Below are 15,871 nucleotides of genomic sequence, written 5' to 3'. Positions count from 1 at the left end.
ATGACATGGAACGTGGCATATGACAACACAACTCCAACACTAGATACAGCTCAGGCACAAGCAGGATACAGGTAGTAGGATACGGGAACACTGGGAGCAGGATAACAACTAAGGGATAATTTGCAAGACTAACATGGGAATACAACAACAGTGCTCAGGCAAGGAGTGGAAGGGCAGAGCCCTTTATATAGTCCAGGAAGTTAGGGGATAGGTTAGGGATCATTTAGTTGGTGCACCTTAGAGGCAGGGGAGTGCAGCCCCGTGAGTTGGCGTCTCCTGGGAGGGAGACGCCAACAAGCTCTTAATGTCGCGGCTGCCGGTAAGTACAGCGTGCCGGCGGTCAGCGACCGCGGACACAACAAAGGTATTTACTAGATGAGTTGTCTACTCTCATAGATGTAAGCTTAATCAACAGTGGCTACATATTGAAGCTGAGCTAGCAGCTGCTGAATCAGAGTCCTTTTCCCATTTCTCTGCAAAGCAATGTGATTATAGTTTGTTACTCACTGAATTCACGACAAAGAAAAAGCTTTGAACATGGAGACAAGAATGGTTTGCTGTTCGCTTCCCCAGCCAGGAAAGACACGACCTCAACCCCCATTATGGAATTAAATTCTGGTGATGGTCAGAATGTCACTAACACTTTTATTATTAAACAGGTTTTTGCCCAATTTTATGAGGAGATATACTCCTGTAGGGTATTATATTCTCAGTCGGACCTAGAGGACTTCTTAGATACCGCACCCTTTCCTGTCTTGGAAGGGGAGGATGTTTGAATTCTTGAAGATCTCGCAATGGGGAAGATTACTAGAGCTATTGGATCCTTTCCTAACAGGAAAACTAGATGACCTACCCATTAAGTGGTAGAAGGCTCTTGCGGAATCGATTGTTCCCTGTCTTCAGTTCCTTTTAAACTATTTATTCACTAAAGGGACTCTCCTTCTGCTCAATGAGAGAGGCACTAATAGTCTTTATACTTAAAGAGGCTCTGTCACCAGATTTTGCAACCCCTATCTCCTATTACAGCAGATCGGCGCTGCAATGGAGATAAGAGTAACGTTTTTTGTTTTTTTTTAAAAACGAGCATTTTTGGCCAAGTTATGACCATTTTTATATTTATGTAAATGAGGCTTTCTAAAGTACAACTGGGCGTGTTTAAAGTAAAAGTACAACTGGGCGTGTATTATGTGTGTTACATCTGGGTGTGTTTACTACTTTTACTAGCTGGGCGTTGAGAAGTATCATCCACTTCTCTTCAGAACGCCCAGCTTCTGGCAGTGCAGACACAAAGCGTGTTCTCGAGAGATCACGCTGTGACGTCACTCACTTCCTGCCCCAGGTCCTGCATCGTGTCGGACGAGCGAGGACACATCGGCACCAGAGGCTACAGTTGATTCTGCAGCAGCATCGGCGTTTGCAGGTAAGTCGATGTAGCTACTTACCTGCAAACGCTGATGCTGCTGCAGAATCAACTGTAGCCTCTGGTGCCGATGTGGCCGACACGATGCAGGACCTGGGGCAGGAAGTGAGTGACGTCACAGCGTGATCTCTCGAGAACACGCTGTGTGTCTGCACTGCCAGAAGCTGGGCGTTGCGAAGACAAGTGGATGATACTTCTCTTCTCAACGCCCAGCTAGTAAAAGTAGTAAACACGCCCAGATGTAACACACATAATACACGCCCAGTTGTACTTTAACTGTAAACACGCCCAGTTGTACTTTAGAAAGCCTCATTTACATAAATATAAAAATGGCCATAACTTGGCCAAAAATGCTCGTTTTAAAAAAAACAAAAACGTTACTCTTATCTCCATTGCAGCGCCGATCTGCTGCAATAGGAGATAGGGGTTGCAAAATCTGGTGACAGAGCCTCTTTAAGCCCTGGAAGGACCCTATGAAGTGTGGCTTTTATAGGCCTGTTTAGCTTCTGAACTGACATATTAAAATCCTGGCGTAACATTTGTAGCAAGTTATCTCTGATATAATTCACCCAGGTCAATCTGGCTACATGTCTGTATACATAGATTATTTACAAACATGTGGACCAATCAGTGTTATTCTGATTCTAGAGAGATAGCCTCCATAGACCTAGAAAAAGTCTTGTATTCGGTAGAATGGCCACACTTATTGTCTGTTTTATGTAGGTTTGGCTATGGGCCAATATATATCAACTGGGTCTAACCTCTGAACTTTCTTCCGGTGGCCAGTGATAGAACCAACTATCATGTTTCCCCGAGCTTTACTTCGGGTTGCGGCACTAGACGGATGCCTCCTCCCCATTCCTTTTTTGCATTGGCCATTGAACTCTTGCCACTACTATGCGTAACTCACTTTTCACAAAGGAATTCAAACTCTTGCCACTTGCTATGCGTAACTCACTTTTTACAAAGGAGTTTTTGGTAGGAGGAACGTGTCTATCTTTATGCTGACAATACCCTTCTATTTCATTAGGATACCAGATCCTCCCTGCCGGCTGTGTAGGCGCTCTCATAGTTTTCTGGTTTTCTAGTTAATTGGTTCAAATCACAAGTTTTGGCAATGGATAAAGAGGCAAAAATTCTGGGAGACCCATCCCCTTTACAATGGGCAGACAAATTAATTTACTGGTAGTGATTAGCTTCAATATTGATAACTTTATACCTGATAATATTACTCCTATGTTACAATGGATTAAAGTTGATCTTGATAGCTGAAAACCGCTTCCCCGTACAGTGATGGGCCGCATTAATCTCTTAAACATGAAATCTCTGCCAAAATCTTTGTATATTTTCCAAAGCTCTCCTGTATGTATGCCCATCACATTGTACTCTAATATTGATAGGGATGTTAGATCCTCTATTTAGGCGAGTGGAACTCCCCGTCTTGCGCTAACTAAGGGGGATTATATTTGCCTTTTCTTTCCTAGCGAGTCAACTGGTATGTGTTTGCTGGTGGTTTACTATGATCACACTAATGCTAAATCTCTATTTACCACAAAAGTTAACCCATTAGTAACAGGGACAGTTAGAGTCAGGTGGGGGTGGGACATATAAGCAAGCATGAGTGTACTGTATTTTATATGTATGTTTAGGTAAGTGGGTGGGTTTTGTACTGTAATATCTTGTTGTAATACTGTGCCACGTATAGAATTAGTATAATTAATACATATTAAGTTATTACGTGCATTGAGGTATACTAATACTATACAGTGAATATATATATATATATATATATATATATATATATATATATTCTGTGTAACCGAGTGTGATTTGTGTTGGTAATAAACCTATCTATAAACTTGTGTCATGAATCACAGCGCACATGCACTTAGTAGCAAGGCAAATAGATAAGTGTTATACAAGGGAAAAGGTAGGGGAACTAGGCATAACCCTAATAACAAGAGGTAGTAATAGTTGGTGACACTAGCCCAGTGAATCCCACTAAATACTAGCCCCTTTTACACTGTCACTAGTTTACTAATGCCCTATCTCTTAACAAATCTAAAAGCCGCTATGATGCATATAACTACAGTGTAAATTTTTTTAAAAAATGTTTATTGTTTACAAAGTTATGAGAATTTTTCTAAATATGCTAATTTGGCTTTACTTGCCAAATAGGAGGTGACTCTTTCTTTTCACTCTGGGCGGTGTAATGTTTTCTGTATGACGCTGTCCAATCAGCATACAGCTTCTCCCCCTTCCCTTCCCTTCCCTGCCCTTCCCTGCCCAGCAACACAGCGTGATCTTATAGTATACAGCTTCCATTCCCGACTGTGTTTCAACTGGTGATACCTCCGGTTGTTAGAACTGTGATCCTGGTGTCATATGAAAGATTAGAATCTCCTCTTTCATATGCCACCACTGTTCTAGGTGGTCCACAGCCCGACATATGACTGTTTGAAGTGATCCCCCTTCCCTCCAGCCTCAGTCTCTCACACCATGTGAAGCAGCTTCATGCTGATAGGACAGCGTCAGAGGCTGTGAGGTAGCCCCAACTCAGGAGATACATCGGTGTTGACGCCCATTTGTCAAGTATAGCCTAATTTGCATATTTAGAAAAAAAGCTTATAACTTTTAAGATAATAAACGTTTTGGGACACAATTTTCACTATCATTATCAGTGTGACAGCGCCTATTAGATTAGTTAGGAGATAGGGCATTACTAAACTAGTGACATCCTCTAAGCCTCTTTTAACACCGTTTAAGCAGCTATTTTAAGCAGTCTCCTTTAATAAACTCACTAAGGCTTTGGATCGATGGAGTGAAACTATTCCTTCCTTTCCTTGTCTGCTAAAGATAAAGAGGAGATAATAGAATCTCTGACTAGACCCTTGATCTCAGCCAGAGACCATCTTATTCAGGTTACATTATTTCATCAAGTTTATTATATTCCCTCTAAATTATTTAGGATAGGTAGAATGCCTCCCCTCTTTGCCCCCACTGTCTCATGCCTGCTGGCTCTTTTTTATATATTTCTTGAGACTGCCCTATTATTCTTAGTTTTTGGGTGAATGTTATGGAATTTATTGAACAGAAAGTGAGTTTACCTTGATTACTGAATCCGAAGGTATGTCTACTTATACTGGTAGAAGAGCTAATACAGCCTGTAGCATCTAGATCTTTATTATGCTTTGCTTATTTTATCCTAAAAAAAAACAATCTCACCCACTGGAAACACCCCAAGGTCCCTACAGTGCAAGCATTCAACGCTATGGTAAATTCTACTCTTCTCCCCTTTAAATTAACATATTAGGCATGTGGTTGCTCGGCTAAAACAGAGCTGCTGTATCTTGCGCTGAAACCTGAATCCGTTTGGTCAGTGGTACTGACGGATTCCGTGTCCTGCGTGTCTCTTACACGCAGGATCCACCTGTTATCGATCACATCTAAGTTATGAACTTCGATGTAATCAGTAACAGCTTGGTCCCACTGACCTGGCGGATACAGGTTTCAGTGCTAGATACAGCTGCTCTGTATACAGTATACAAAGCAGCTGTATCTTGAAAAAGAAAAAATATTTTTAATAAAAAGTTTTTGGAAAGTTGCACAAAACACACTGATAGACGTTTTATATATATATATATATATATATATATATATATATATATATATATCTATATACATATATATATATATATATATATATATACACGAAAAGATCCAGCAGCACCGGTCAAAGGGTGTGGGTGCAAGCCCTAGAGAGTAGACCAAGCTCCCAGCATTAACAGAGATCTAAAAAATAGGCAGCACACCATAGATATCAGTGAAAAAGAGGGTACTTTATTTGCCCCAAGTGCGACGTTTCAGCTCTATCCACTAGAGCCTTTCTCAAGCAAATGACATGTGAAAAAACAGTGGTATAAATCAATAACAGCAATCAAATACAGATACAGGTACAATGTGAATTTTTTTTTCAATAGTGATATATCAGTACAAGTGCATTCAGAAAACAACAGTGAAAAAATGTTAAGGCGTACAGTTATAGATTAAATCGTCAGATAAGTGTAAATTGTAAATCAATATTACTACATGCACATGTGTACACAATCGTGAAGTCAAAAACAATTATTACGTTTAAAACGGATATCACCTGGGGATGTCAGATCATGCAGCCGCAATGGCGGCGTCCACGAGGCGCAACTGCGCATGCGCGGACGTATGGCTGAGAGCAAAGGTCACCCAAGCGTGTGACGTAATTGGCGCATGCGTACTGCGCATCAGAGTATAAGGACGCCATATATGTATATATATTTTTTTATTAAAGTACGATTTCAAAGGTGTACTTAACCTTTAATGCTTGTTTGTTTTGCCCCATAAAGTGTTCCCTTGAATATAGGATCCTATTTTATTGATTTCACATGGCACAATGTTGCATGCTGTATTGTCCCACTGATTTTTTTACATGTTGCAAAGTTGTTTTGAGGTTTTTAGTTTTTATGCTATGCAATTTTTGGACTGTATAACGCTTTTCTTTTTTTATTATTACAAGATAGACCTTTTGTACTTAGGTGCACATTAGAATCTAACGTACATATTAATTGTGCTGTATATTCTTTGTACCTCTGTGTCATATGATCTTAATAAAAGTAAAAAAAAAAATGATGTGTTGCCTGCCTTCTTTTGAATTTACTGTGCCTGTATTCATACCCTTGGTGTTTTTCCTGTTTTGTTGCATTACATCCTGGAATAAAATGGATTTTAAATTTGATTTTATGTAATGGACATGACTAAATAGTCCAAATTGTTACAATGGAATAAAAAAAAATACCTTGGTTAAAAAAGGCTCATAGAAACTAAAACTGCAAAGTTGTGAGTGCATATGTATTCGCCCCTTCGCTATAAAACCCCTAATTATGTTCTGGTCAAATCAATTAACTTCAGAAGTCACATAATTGGTTGAATAAGGTCCCTGTGTGCTATCAAAGTGTCACATGATCTGTCACATGTTGTCAGTATAAATACACCTGTTCTGAAAGGCCCCTGAGTCTGCCACACCACTAAGCAAGTAACATGAAGACCATGGAGCTCTCCAAACAGGTCAGAGACAAAGTTGTAGAGAAGTATAAATCAGGGTTGGGTTATGAAAAGTTTTCCAAATTTTTTAACAAAATCAAAAGAATATGGCACTACTAAAATTCTGACAAGAGAAGGCTGTCCACTAAAATGTACAGACCTAGCAAGGAGAGCATTAAAGTGGTTGTCCAGTCCCATATATTTGATGGCCTACTCTCAGGATAGGCCATCAATATCTGATCGGTCGAGGTCCGACTCCTGGCACCCCCGCCAATCAGCTGTTCTGAAGGGGCTGGAGCACTCGTACCAGCGCTGCTTCCCCTTCATTTCCTTTGCTGCTCACACTGTGAAAACTTACATTTTTAGCCATCAAGGGGCAAACCCAAGAAAACCATTCCCACAGTGAAGCTTGGCTGTGGTAGCATCATGCTGTAGGGATGCTTTTCATCGACAGGGACGGGAAACTTGTCAGGATTGAGTAATAGTATTGGAGTTTACTGAGGTGGACAAGCACAAAGTGGTAGACGCACAAAATTCAGTACTAAATAGATTTTGGTTTACGAGGTGACTTGCTGTTAACTTTATTTTTAAAAGGGGGACAACTTGCTGAGAAAAGATTCCTATAAACTCTATAAACAATGTATTTACCTTACAGAAATCTTAGTCTGTCTCCGAGCAGCCTCTGTGTAGCTGCATCCAGTCATGTGGCTGTGTCATCCAATAGCAGAAGGCAGATAATAACGTTTTATCAAGAAGGATATACTGTCCATGGCTGCTTATTGGAAGAAGGAGGCATGTGATGTGAGGTCATATGTACGAAGTGTCATAGAGGGGGACAGCGTTAAAGGGCTACAGAAGACGATTTTATTCTCATCAGATTATATATATATATATATATATATATAGTAAATCATATTTTGTGTAGGTTTGCTAGTAGATACGCAAGCATAGGGGTATCGTATAGTGTCCGTCCATGTGGCTATGCCTTTTGCACTGATTCCAAGGGTATACTATTCTTTTAAGGGCCAGTATAAGAACACTGGCGATGGTTGACAGAGACTTATTGTGCTTTTTCTTTGATATGCCGACCTGTATGATAACATTTACACAGAGCTTCATTTACATACTATTTTAAGCAGACGTTTCACAGAAGGTGTCACACATCATGCTCAGCTGAGTTAATCAGACACTGCCTTACAGCACCTTTTCTAGCCCAGAAGTGTCAGAATTCTCTAAATAGACCGCTTCGTAAAAAAAAACGCACAGTGAAACGCATAAAGTCGTCCAGGTATGAGCTTTTCCTGTACTATGGCACATATTTTTAGTATACTATATTCAATTCATAATTAACTGTAAGGAATTTGATGATACTAACATCAGACTGCGAAATGAACGGGCTGATTGCGGGGGCATTGGGGCACCTACAACATTAAATAAATGGGGCTGGAATCAGAGGAAGAGAGCAAATGACCTTTTTTGGGGACATGAGAGGTCCTCTAACCAAAAACCCCACGTACAAGTTGAGTGCTTTAGGGTATGTGCACACGTAGTGACCAAAAACGTCTGAAAATACAGAGCTGTTTTCACTGCGTTTTTTACGTCCGTTTTTGGAGCTGTTTTCATTGGAGTCTATGAGAAAACAGCTCCAAAAACGTCCAAAGAAGTGTCCTGCACTTCTTTTGACGAGGCTGTATTTTTACGCGTCGTCGTTTGACAGCTGTCAAACGACGACGAGTAAATGACAGGTCGTCTGCACAGTACATCGGCAAACCCATTCAAATGAATGGGCAGATGTTTGCCGACGTATTGTAGCCCTATTTTCAGACGTAAAACGAGGCATAATACGCCTCGTTTACGTCTGAAAATAGGTCGTGTGAACCCAGCCTTACCTTAAACCCACTGGTAAAATCCGTTGCCTCCAAGAGTATGGTAGACAGATTTAATTGCAGTTGGGCTGAACCTTTACATTTATTACATGTTATAATGTATTCGATGTCTAAATGATTCTGAGTTTGTGGGTGCAATTGTACCACTAAACACCCTTTCCTAATAATTGTAGTGCTAAATATAGCCAGCCACTCAACCCAGTCCTTTTGTCACCAAGAAATTTGAATTGGGGCTACCACTAGGAGTGGAGTCTAAGGGAATCCACGGTCTTCACCCTTTAACTTTTACAGGGATGTGGACTTCGCTCTGGGGGAACCCCAGGTGGCTACCTCCGGAGAAGTCTCCCTTGGTGACGGCTGACATAACAGAAGCAGAGTGGTCTGGAGAGCTAAAGGTCAGGGCAGGCTGTGGACTTTCGTAGCGGTAAAAGGTAGCAATAGATCAGGGCAGGCAGTGGAGGTTCGTAACGGTAAAAAGTAGCCATAGATCAGGCAGGCGGCAGGGATTAGTCACGGTAAATGTAGCTGAAGGTCAGGGCAGGTGGCAGGCACGGAGGGTCAAAAACAGACTGAGGTCGGTATACACGAATTTCAAATACAATTCAAAGGGAAGAATTTGGAACACACAGGAACCAAATTGCTCTGGCAATGTGTTCCAGAGCAGGAGGAGCTTTTATATCTGGGTCAGATGATGGATTTGAAAATTGGCGCACGCTTGCGCTTTAAGAATACGAGGATAAGCGCACGCCACAAGTTTACTGTCTTATTCCACTAAAGACACATGTCTTTGTAAATAGGTTTGCTTTTCGTTTTTTATCGCCTACAAGGATTTACAATATGTAAACACTAAAAACATAACCACTAGAGTAAGGTGAACTGAAACTGTTATTAAAGAGCCATAAGTCATATGATACAAAATGTCAACTCTGTTGACACAATTTAAGTGTAAAACATTTTGTAATCATCCCTTCCAGTGTAACTAGTCTTCAAATGATGTTCATGGTTTCATTGTGATTAATGTGTCTCCATTCGAGTGAAGAAAACCGCTTAAAGTCCTTGAACTACTTTCATAATCGTATGACAAGACTTACTTTTCCCTCTATAGAGTTTTTGATATCACTGGTGTGTTAATCAAAGTAGATCTACCAGAAGTAAAAAAAAATAAAATAAAACTGCTGCTTTGTTTACCTTAAAAATATGAAAGCTTTTTTTTAAAAAACTTGTTGAGCTATTATTGAGTAAGAATAAGAGTTATATGGGGTTCAGAGGTAGCAGTGGCGATTGGGCCTTGGTGCCTGAGTGAGCCCAAAGACCCCTCTGCCACATAAGAAGACACTGTCATTATGGTGATTGGTGGGGGACCCTGTTACAGATTTTGCATCAAAGGCCTGAGAATCTGATGACAACATGTCAACTTTCTTTTTTCTTTCAACTGCTCTGTTGTCATGAAGATCTTGAGTGGATCTAAATCACAGTAAAAATATACACTTTTTATTTGGCTGGAATAAGGTCAGCCATGTGTGTATATAGTATATGAGTACATTGATGCATACCTCCCAACCATCATTTTTTTGTGGGATTGACCTGCAAAACGGATGTCAAAAAGGGGGTAGCTTACGCAAAAATGCCCGAAATTGGGCATTTCTGGGAAGTTTTATGGGCATTCAGGAGTGGGGCTTAAAACTGTCTTGTTAATGAGAATTTAACGGGGTTGGCCATCAATATCTGATCGGCCGAGAGTCAGACCATGACCGATTAGATATTGATGGGCTATACTAGGACAACCCCTCTAAATTTTGGGAGGTATCCTTGATGCATTCGGTGAACTACAGCCTCACAAAATCTCAATAACAACGTTGCACCTGGCAGGAATTAGTATAGGAAATCTCTTGAGTCTTTTGGCCTGTAACTTGAATCAATCATACTTAAAAAGTAATACAACATTTTTTTCACATTTTCTAACACCATTAGTTTAGAATACCATGGTATTCTAAATGTAATGATTTTGTAAATATTTATCACAAGTATTACGTTAATGAGAACATATAATCCGTAACTTTGCTTACCATTTTGGATTACCAGAATCAAAAATTATCAACTATCCACAGGATAGGTGAAAATTGTCTGATCGCTGGGACCCCACACCTATTGTGAGAACAGGGGTCTTAAAACCTGTTTTTCCTTAATGCTCAACCACATTGAGAAAGATGTTAAATGCAGGAACGGGCACACGCTCGACCCCCACTACATAAAAGCTCATTTGCACCCCCCACACAGTGAGGAAGGAGCTTAAATGTGGCAGCGTTCAAGCATGCACCCACCTCTCTATTGGGCCTCCAGCGATCAGACAATTATTATCTTTTCTGAGGATAGGTGATCATTTTTGATTCTGGAACAACCACTTTAATTAACCTCTTTTGAAAGGTAGGCAAAGAATGCAATGGGAAAAAAAAGACCGCAATTTTACCATTTGGGATTTTTACTGATGATTTCTACTCTTAAGAAAAGCTTGGTCATTTCTAAGGGGCTGTTTGCTACATTTGCCACACTCCTCCAACACTGCTCAGCCTCCATAACAACTGAGTGGTGTTGTTATGCGCAATATAGAAAAATGCATGATACAGCTACTCATCATTAAGTTGTTTCTTGGAAAAAAATTGCTAATTGCAGCTTCACTGACGGGTTGTCTAGAAAAGTGAGACTTTTGAAGAAGTGGTTATAGAAAAATTTAGACTTTTTAGTTTTTACCTAGATTTATTGTTTTTATTGATAAATTTATTTATAATTATTTTTATTCTTGCACTACAAGATATTTCATTTTTGTTTTTAGTTTGAGCAACAACTTGTTGAGAAGAAAATAACCTGTTTATTTTTCCGTTTTTCCATATAGGGCCTTCAAAACGCACTGTTCTTCAATATCCAACAACTACAATTTTTCCAAAGGACTGGTTGGATAGGATAAAACATGGATGCTTTCGAACAATAACCTCTAAAACTTCTACAACAGATATTTCTAACCAAGTAGAACTTCTTGGTGGAAAATTCTCTCAAGATGATTATACAAACGTCACAAGTAAAATCCTATCCTTGGTTGGGAAGAACCTGCACAACCAGAAGTACCATCCGTTGTGGCTCATAAAAGAGCGGATCAAGGAGCATTTTTACAGGGAATTTATAGGGCGCTTTGCTAACCCCCTCTTTTCTGTATATGATAATCTCAGCCCAGTTGTTACGACAGAACAGAATTTTGACAAATTACTTATTCCATTGGATCATCCTAGTAGAAAAAAAGGCGACAATTACTATTTAAACAAGACTCACATGCTACGTGCTCACACCTCAGCCCATCAATGGGATTTGATGCACTCAGGACTGGATGCATTTCTTGTGGTGGGAGATGCCTACCGACGTGATGAAATTGACAAGAGTCATTACCCGGTGTTTCATCAAATGGAAGGTGTCTGCCTTTTCTCAAACCATGAGGTAAATAATGAAATATAAAAAATAATGTATTCATAGTTAAAATGTGGTAAATAACAACCGAACCGTTATCACCAGACAACTCGAAATGTGGATAATGTTGGAATTAATAGTACACAACCTTGCCAGTGACACGCAATGCCCTTGTTTCTATTTAGTTAGATTTTTTTCCTCAGCGCTTGTTATGACTGTAGTAGAAGTCCATATAGCTTTTTGCCACTACCCATAATAGTATACATGGCACATGTGAGCTATCTGCTGTTACACGGAAGTTTTATATTGCTGTCAATGTACAGGTATTCCCATTTAGTAAGAGCTGCAGTGTAAATCAGCTAGGCACTTCATATGAAGTAGGCCTAAGGCGGGATTCACACGACCGGGTCGGGTCCGAGCCCGAGTGCCGGCCGGTAAAATCGGCCATTCTGCCCGGCCGGTTTGCATAAAGTTATGCATCCGTGCCGGGCCGGGCAGATCCGGACAGTGACATCAGCGGCAACTCCTGAAGGGGAATCCCCATGTGTTCGGGGATTCCGCTTCAGGAGTTTCCCCTGATGTCACTGCCCAGATATGGACAGAGACATCAAGCGCTCTGTCCAGGAGCGGAATCCCCGAACACACGGGGATTCCGCTCCTTCAAGGAGCTAAAGTGCGGCTAGCACATAGCAGAGCGGGGAGATACCTCCCCGCTCTGCTATAGTGGCGTCGCTACAGTAGTAGCAGCAGCAGCTGCTGCTACTAGCGGCGCCATCGAAGGTGTCGCCGAGCCAGGGTGCTTTTAACAAGCAGGGGAAGGGAGCCAGCGCAGCGCTCCCTTCCACCTGCTGTACACCCAGGCCCTGCAACACAGTGTACAGCGATGCCATTCGTCAGAATGGCATCAACTCCTCCTCCTCACATGCACTCTGCGCTGTGAGGAGGAGGAGATAGAGCGCAAGCGCCGGGAAACCCGGCCATCACTCGGAACACATTCCGGTGATGGCCGTGTAATACCCGGCCCCATAGACTTGTATGGGAGCCGGGCGGCCGGGTGCCCGGGCAAAGATAGAGCATGTCCTATTTTTTGACGGCCGGATTTTCCGGCCGTCAAAAAATCGGTCGTGTGAATAGCCCCATTAGGGGTCTATGATTCCTAATGCAGCCGGGTGCCGGCCGATTTATGAACGGCCGGCACCCGGCCGGGAAACCCTGCCGTGTGAATGAGGCCTAAAGAGAACATTTGTCTTAGGCCTTATGCTCCTGACCATATTACGACTTCGTATAATTTCCTACTACAGAACCCATAGAAATCTATGGGCTCATACTATTCTATATGAAATCCTAGAGATAAACAAATCGTGCCATATTCCATTGGATGTTGTATTACAAAGAAAGATGTTAAAAAAAGGATAATGCATTTTTAATGGCCAATGGAATCATAAACTAAGAAGGCAGAATATATTGTATATTATTGTATATGAGGGATGCTAATTTTGCATAAAAATGCTTATTTAAAAGAACTTTCAAAAAAAGCTCAGTAGTCCAGAGAATAAAGGTGAATTAATTAAAATTTTTGGTAACGTTTTGTGTCGTTATAGAATATTTTCTGGAGATAATAAGTATCAGAAACCATATACCAGCACCCCAAAAGCACAAACTATTGCTTGTCATGTGAAGCAATTATGAGGGGATAACATCCCAACTTGATTGAACGCAAACGTCATATAAGATACATATATATATTAAGGAGGTATTCCAGCCAAAAACATGCTCTACCTATCCTCCGGATAGTTGATAAATGTTAGATCATGGGGGTTTGGTTTGATCGCTACCCCCCCCCCCCCTCTGCCGCATGACTCCAGCAAGGAGGAGTTCGAATGGAGCGGTGGTGCAGTGAATAGTTTTCGACTGAAATTCCTCTTTAGGGGACATGCACATCTGTCACCATTTTCACATGAAGTAACTATAGGAGTGTATGCGGTTCCTTTTTATACTGCCCATCATTAAAAAATTTTCTATTTTGGCCTGTCGCTTATGCAAATTAGGAATACATGGATCCCAGGCCAAAAAAAAAAGGGTCCTGGTTTTTCTTGATATGTGCAGGTTTTTGACAAGGGTGCATTGACACACCATTACCACACCACACCACAGCACAGCCACATGTTAAATCAGTATTTTATTTTTTTTAGAAGTTTTACCACGATTGCCATTTGCAGCAAAACCAAATGTAAGGCCTTATTTATAGCGCATGTTGGGTATGGGGGTATGGGAGTATGGAGCAGGCTCACGGGCTGAGCCCACTCCATAGAACGAGCGTGTATCTTACAGCCGACGCTTCAGAGCAACGAGCTCAATCCCACTTGTTTAACCCCTTAATTGCCGCAGTCAATCGCGACTGCGGCATTTAAGTGGTTAGAAATAGGGGGCGGCCCCCTGTAACATTGCAACGGCAACCCCTGCGACATCGTGTCGATGTTGCCAAATTATACTGTCAATTAGCTGTCGGAAAACACCCATTTATTTGTTTATCCGTCTTAAATGCAGCAGTCAAGGATACAGGAAGGAGTGAAGTGCCTTTTTCTGCATCCTCGCCCTGTGTGAATATACGTGACATCACAGCAAAGGGATTTTCTCACAATAAATGTTTGTCACCTATCCTACAATAAACATTTATATGTACCCCACAATAAACATGTATCCCCTTTCCAGAGCAGCACTGCTGTAACTTTCTTAGAGTTTGCTACATGGGCAGCTTCTGATGACATCATCTACGTTGGTCCTTAAACTGCACATTCAAAAGTGAAATACTGCATGGGATTGTGGTAGACAATTCTTGAAAAAAAAAAAATTTAACTTAATTAGTAATATATTTCCCTCAAGGTCACTGACTTTTACGTTGCGACTGGTGGTCAACTTTAATGAGTGTTTCTCGTTCTGGATAAATAAATGCATATAATACGCCTTGCCTGTAAATAATCCCTTCAGTGCCACTAGGATGTTTTTCTTGGATTTCTAACGTGAATGAGAAAACCCCTTTGAATGTCAAGGTCAATAATCTTTACTTTCCGAGCGATGTCTTTTCTACACAATGTGAGTGTACCTTTCTGACTTAGCTCAAATAAAGGGAATACTTAATATATTTTCTAGAACATTGTCTGAGGTTTTCACATTGTAATTAAATTTGCTTAGCGCAGCAGGGAAGAGGGAATGAAGCAAAAACGAAATGTTCTGAGAGTTAATAACAATTGAACAGTCTTTTTTCCTAATCTGATTGTGTTTGCTAAAACTGAGACAGGCACAAGTAGGTAATGATCAGGATGCTTGACTGCTAATGCATACAAGCAGTGTTGGTTTTCACTCTTCCGCTTGGGCCCATGTAAAGAAATACCTGCAGGTAGGATCTATACGAGCGGTGAGTGGCAAATAAAAAAGAGCTGTGCTTGGGCCTTGGGCTTGAAGAAGCTTTAGGGCCCATTCACTGTACTGAAAGACAAAAATGTGTTAGCACAATGGCCACATGTCCAGCTCCGCAGGCGGCACAACAGATTTGTCTGCCTTTGGCCATGATATAGATGTTATCTTTTTATAAATTCACCAGCAGTAAGTTAGGCTTTTGAGATGTCTAGGTAAGTATGTAAAAAGTTCACGGCTTATGCTTGCAAATAGAATTGATTATATCTTAAGGGCATATTCCCATCTGATAATGTTATTAAATATCACTCAGATACGCCATAACATTTGGATTGTTGAGGGTCTGATCTCTAGGACCCCTGTCAATCCAGAAAACAAAGGCATTGGCTTTCCACCTGCACACTGGCAAATAGGTCTATGTTGCAGTTCCCTGCACAGCAAGTTACCAGAGAGCAATGCTGTCCAAAAAAACTAGCGGTGTGACCGTTTTAGTCCAATGATTGGTGGAGGTCCCAGCAGCTGGACCCAACGTCAATCACTAAGTGATGGTATATCCTAGATACCGTATGCTATCACTAACTATGGTGGCGAAACGTCTTTCATGTGAAATAATGCAAAACTGGAC

At 41.0% G+C, this 15,871-nt stretch overlaps 1 protein-coding gene across 1 annotated transcript in view; it reads left to right on the top strand.

Moving 5' to 3' along the window:
* Positions 1-15,871, top strand: part of FARS2 (phenylalanyl-tRNA synthetase 2, mitochondrial) — a 304,738-nt gene that overhangs the window by 66,613 nt on the left and 222,254 nt on the right. Inside the window, exon 3 of the mRNA XM_075828451.1 lies at positions 11,270-11,862. Within this exon, the coding sequence (XP_075684566.1) occupies positions 11,270-11,862 (593 nt within the window). The remainder of the gene's footprint in view (positions 1-11,269; positions 11,863-15,871) is intronic.

The sequence above is a fragment of the Rhinoderma darwinii genome, chromosome 5 (genome assembly GCF_050947455.1).
Source record: "Rhinoderma darwinii isolate aRhiDar2 chromosome 5, aRhiDar2.hap1, whole genome shotgun sequence".
Taxonomy (NCBI): domain Eukaryota; kingdom Metazoa; phylum Chordata; class Amphibia; order Anura; family Rhinodermatidae; genus Rhinoderma; species Rhinoderma darwinii.
The sequence above is the reverse complement of the archived record's forward strand: the minus strand, read 5'-3'. Positions and strand labels throughout refer to the sequence as shown.